Raw genomic sequence first — 5,549 nt, 5'->3', positions numbered from 1 at the left:
TCGTAATCGTATTCTTCTAGCTTTAATCTCCATCTAATCAGTCGTAATGAGGGATCTTTGCAGTTTTTAAGCCAAGTTAAAGCTTGGTGGTCGGTTCTTATGAGGAAATGTCTTCCTAGCAAATATTGTCTTAAACGTTTTACTGCCCATACGATTGCAAGGAGTTCTTTTTCAGTGGTTGAATAATTTCTTTCGGGAAGATTTAGTGTTCTGGAGATGTAACAACAAGGATAGTCGCTTTGTGAAAGAACAGCGCCCATTCCTTCGTTAAAGGCGTCGGTTGCTAATGTAAATGTTTCGTTAAAGTTGGGGTATGTCAATACTGGGGCTTTGCATAATGCATCTTTGAGAGTTTGAAAGCTATCTTGTTGTTTGTCTGTTCAATGAAAGGGTATGTCTTTCTTTGTCAGGTCTGTCAGAGGTTTGACTATCTTTGAAAAGTTACATATGAATTTTCTATAATATCCTGCTAGTCCTAAAAATGATTTTTAATGGTTGGGTTTTTGGGAATTTTGAATTCTTTGACTGCTTCTATCTTTTTCGGGTTTGGTTTTATTCCCTCGTATGTGATAATATGTCCAAGGTATTCTAATTCTAGTTTTAAGAATTCACATTTGTCTGGTTGAATCTTTAGTCCTAATTCTCTTAATCTCTGTAATACAATGGCAAGGTTGTCGTTATGTTGTTGAATCGTACTTCCGAATATTATCATGTCGTCTAGATAAACGAAGCAATATTTATTTAATAAACCGCGAAGTGCTGTGTCCATCATGCGTTGAAATGTAGCTGGGGCGTTTTTTAATTCAAATGGCATTCGATTGTATTGAAAGTGTCCCTGAGGTGTACTAAAAGCTGTATATTTCTTTGACATTACGTCCATTGGTATTTGATGAAAGCCAGAAGAGAGGTCTAGTGCAAAAAAGAATTTCGCGTTTCCTAATTGTGAGAGTATATCATCAATGTTTGGCAAAGGGTACGCGTCTTGAACAATTAATTCGTTTAATTTACAGAAATCTTTCACTATGCGCCATTTTTGTTTTCCGGAGGCGTCCGATTTCTTGGGGACTACCCATACTGGACTATTGTATGGTGAGTCTGATTCTTCGGTTATGTTTTTGTTTAACATTTCTTTGATTTGTTTTTCGATTTCTAATTTGTGTGCTTCGGGTGGTCTGTAAGATTTTGTATTTATGATTTTGTTTTCTTTCAATGTGATGATGTGTTTTGTTAAATCGGTGCATGGTAAAGTGTCTGTGTCTAAGTTGAATACGTCAATGTAGTGTAAGAGGATTTTTTCGATAGGAATGCGGAAGTTGTTTTCAATATGGCTTGTTCTAATTATGTTTTTGAATTTTTGAATTTGTTCGAGATCAACTTCATTAGAAAGATCGTTAGAAATTGGTATTGGTTGCTCACCAGTATTGCAGAAGCATACTCGCGTTGGTCTCTTGTCCAGATAAATTGTTTCGACTTTGGTTTGTCCTGGAGAAATTACCTGTGGTGGCTGAAATAAGAATACATGATCGTTGAGTTGGATTTGGTCGTTTGTAATTTTGTATCGATAGTTTTCCAGCATTGATAACTCTATGATTCCGTTTTCAATTAGTGGGAAGTCGTCAGGTACTATGTAGAATTTGTTTCTTTTATCACAGATTCTAAGGTAAATGTATTCGTCTGTCTCGTATTTGTCATTGTCCATAAAGAATGTTTTCTTGTCGTCTGTTAACGGAGTGGAAATGATTTTTGAGCGTTTGACTATGTTTATTCCGGCTCCCGTGTCTATTAAATATCCCTTTAGTCCAAGTTTTGATCCGATGGTAATTGTGAGGAGTCTTCCAGTGATGGCGTTAATTCGTGTTGTTGGTTCTCTTCTACTTCTTCCTCGGGATTCATATCCTCTTCGTCCGTCGTTATATGGTAATTTCTCGGTAACTGTTATTAAATATAGGTCTGGGGTTGATATTTAATGGATTCACTCAGATCGAATTTTACTTTCTATATTTCACCACCTCGTACAAAACGTCTGAACACACCGGATGTATTTAGATAATTAACACGTGGTCGACTCCTAAGACAAAAGAGCATCGTTAGGAGTCGTACCACCTTAGCTTGTAGGATCATACCAACTTAACGTTTCTCAATAGTAACATAATCATGTTTGTAGAAAATAAAAGAAGAAAACTCCATTGTTGCAGTAAATTGGCCATCTGAATCTTTGTACGTCACATAACTTCTTCATATATGTATATTGTTTACATGAAAGACAAATTTTCATGAAGATTCTCATAGATACAATTTGCGATTACTTCCATGGATATCTTTCGTAATATATTTTCCTCCATAGAGCTTAAAGTGAAGATGGATCTCCGACCATAATACGCAGTGCGTTAAAGTACGATAAAGATGTGTATAGATACTAGAAGAGATAAGAAAATAATTAGTACCTAATCAAGAATGCAAGAATGCAACAAACATACTACCTTCGCGTAATGAGACAGCGAAAGTTGCGGTACAACACCGCTGATCCCGATAGTTTCAAGTTTTTGAGATCTCAAAATAATGCGGAATACTTTCCTTTGCACGCTGATATCTCTCTTATACCAAGCCGTGTCGTAAACGCTTGTAGCAACTCTCGCACTCTACGATAAAATGAAATTCATCGTTTCACGCTGTTAATTGAAATATGCACTATGATTATTTCATTACCATACGCATCATTCCATCGGCTGGCCAAGCGTACATGAAAAGTTCCACGCTGGCACTGAACACTACGATAGCGTATAGAGTTTTCAAAATTAACGGTTGGTTCTATATAAAATTTCGAAACCATCATTTATATATTCAACTATTGTACTTAAAGTAAGAAACGTTTACTTACTGCGATTAAGTTTAAGCTACCAAAAATCACGGCGATAGTAGTTGTTGCGATTGTCGCCAGAACTAGATACTTGATAGATAAGCGGATTTCTTTCGTATACCTAAATATGTATATCGAAGTTATGCAAATTATGTATTATTACATACAATATTTTTAATTAACACGGAAACTGTGCTACTGACAAAAAGTAAATACTGGTCAAATAACTTGGTCTTAATAATTACAAAGTACATGAAAATCAAGTAACTCGAATTGAAGATCAAGTTCTTTGCTCAAATTCGAGTAACTTGACTAATCTAAACGGGGCTTTATAGATATAGTTGAATGATTATTCTAACGCGTAACAGACGCATCGTATAGTATTATATTTGACAGTCATTTCAACATAAAATAGTTTGTAATATTATACCTTAAAAGTTTAATATGTTTCTGTATGCAGACATTGAGCTCACTGTTATTCTTCGCGTTGCGTAATTGGATTCCTAAAAGCTCGAACCTGGCAGTTGCGTATCGTAAAAGAAGAGCAACTTGTGTATCGATGCCCATACCTGACGATGCTTGGAAACCAACCAACGATTGATGGAAGAAAATTAGACTATTATATGGTTGGTGCTTCACTGAAAACGGATATATCGCATGCGTGGGAAACGTTTGAGACGAGTATAATGGGCCACATATGACGAAAGCCGTGGTTATGAAAGACCATAGTATGTAAATGCAATGGAAATATTTATATTTATCCACGTATCGCTCCAGGACCATTCTTTCCGTTTTTGTGGCGTGCTTGCAGAAATTTTCCATATCGAAGTACAACATCTGAAATTATTTTACCGACAACGCTTAATTAAAATATTTTAATCGATCCTCTATTTATTATTATTATATATCATTACATATTATTAGGAATTATGATTACATGATTACATTTCTCTTGCTTTGATTTGAAAGTTGGAAACCAATAATTGCTACGAATAGATAATAAAATAGAGTGATACGGCGATACGTGAGTAAAATAAAATTCAAAGAATATAAATACACAGGAATGTCATACTCAAGCAGCTACGGAAAATAAAAAATTTTATTTGTGCTTTATCCGAAAAAGAATAATCGACTTACTTGAAAACGTCTCTGCTGCAAACGGCATATTATCATTTTGATTACCACTTGAGCAACAGCCGAGGCAAGACTCACTGTTTTTCCAAGAATAATAGGACTTTTGTAGTACTCGTAAATCGCGGCCAACAATGGTAAGAATAACGCCACAGAACTAGCAAACGCCGTGTACCATAATGTATTAAATAACAGAAGTCGATTTTTAGTTGTCAAAGGAGAAGGCGGCCAGGAACACGTCAAAGCGACGCTGAGTTTCGTGAAGAAAATCGCTCTCTCTAACTGTGCAACTCGTTTTCCCATCTTGTTTTTACGTCGACTACGTGTATATTAAAAGGACGTTAGTACGGTACACTAGGTGTTCTATTCTAGCTTTACCGTCTAAGTATTCTATTATTTTTCACGTGGAGACCAGTAATTCACGAAGGGTAAGAATGTAATGCGAACGGTACTTTGCAATCAAAGTACATACACACATACACACATACACAAATAGGGTACTTGTACCATAAAAGCTTGCTGTATTTTTTAATACGTTGCAAAATATAAAGTATTGTCGGTTGATGATGTTCAATGTTACTATCAGTTTAGAATGGTACCGTACTTTTCTTCGTATTCCATCAAACGGGACATTAATAATGCGCGATAAATAACACGCAGCTTGTATACCATGTAATCAAGATTCGTCGATGAGTGTAATTATTTTACTGCTTCGTAAAAATACAACGTGTACTTCGAATATGTAGAATCAACGAAATAATAACTGTTTCTTAGACGATGCCTATTTCCAGTTATCAAAGAGAAGCTACAGACAGGTATGCATGGAAAGTGTTCTGCAGTGTACTGCAAACTATATGAGTTAAGTGATAGATATGTAACGATAGCTAGCAGTAATGAAAGAGTTTAATGTCTTGTAGACTTACATCTTGGTAGGAGTTTGCTTGGATATAAATTGTAAAAAGATCCCGAACTATGATTATTATAGATTCAAATAACACTGATAAACAAATTTGAATTTTTTTCCGATTTTGTAACCTTTGATACACGATGCTTGTAAATATTTGTGAGTTGAATACAGATTTCTTCAAATTGCAAATTTTCAAGTTTGAAAATGTTTTGTGCTTTTACTGTAGCTCCTATTCAATTGCTATTGAAACGAAAAAATTTTGTGGACTTTTCCGAATAAAATGGTATACATTAGAAAAATTTGTGTTCCAAATGATATTAGAAAGTGCAATCATGTTTTGTTTCTAATATTAAAGTCAAATAGTTTGGCAAAATATGCGGCGACGGCGACAGTGATACTCAATGCTGACGACTAACAATCGCATACGTATAATATAAAGCGGTTCCGTCGTGCCGAGCGGAAGACAAAGCATATAGTATCACTAACTGAAAAGTGAAAATCGTTTTATTGCAACGTATTCTACTCCACACTCAACGAAGAACGAAAGTATTAAACCAACCATAGGTCATAAATGACCTCGTTTTCTGGAAGAAAATGTTACAGTTTTAATAATTTTCAAACTGGCTTTATTACAATGTATTTACATTTATATTC

At 35.1% G+C, this 5,549-nt stretch overlaps 1 protein-coding gene across 1 annotated transcript; it reads right to left on the bottom strand.

The window, feature by feature from the left end:
* Positions 1-3,890: 3,890 nt before the first annotated feature.
* Positions 3,891-4,323, bottom strand: LOC117209661. Its single transcript, XM_033451908.1, has one exon. It carries the CDS (start codon positions 4,289-4,291, stop codon positions 3,968-3,970), a length of 324 nt encoding a protein of 107 aa, XP_033307799.1. The 5' UTR covers positions 4,292-4,323; the 3' UTR covers positions 3,891-3,967.
* Positions 4,324-5,549: the final 1,226 nt, after the last annotated feature.

Source organism: Bombus bifarius, unplaced genomic scaffold, assembly GCF_011952205.1.
Source record: "Bombus bifarius isolate JDL3187 unplaced genomic scaffold, Bbif_JDL3187 scf7180000008187, whole genome shotgun sequence".
Classification (NCBI taxonomy): domain Eukaryota; kingdom Metazoa; phylum Arthropoda; class Insecta; order Hymenoptera; family Apidae; genus Bombus; species Bombus bifarius.
This window is presented reverse-complemented; position numbering and strand designations above follow the sequence as displayed.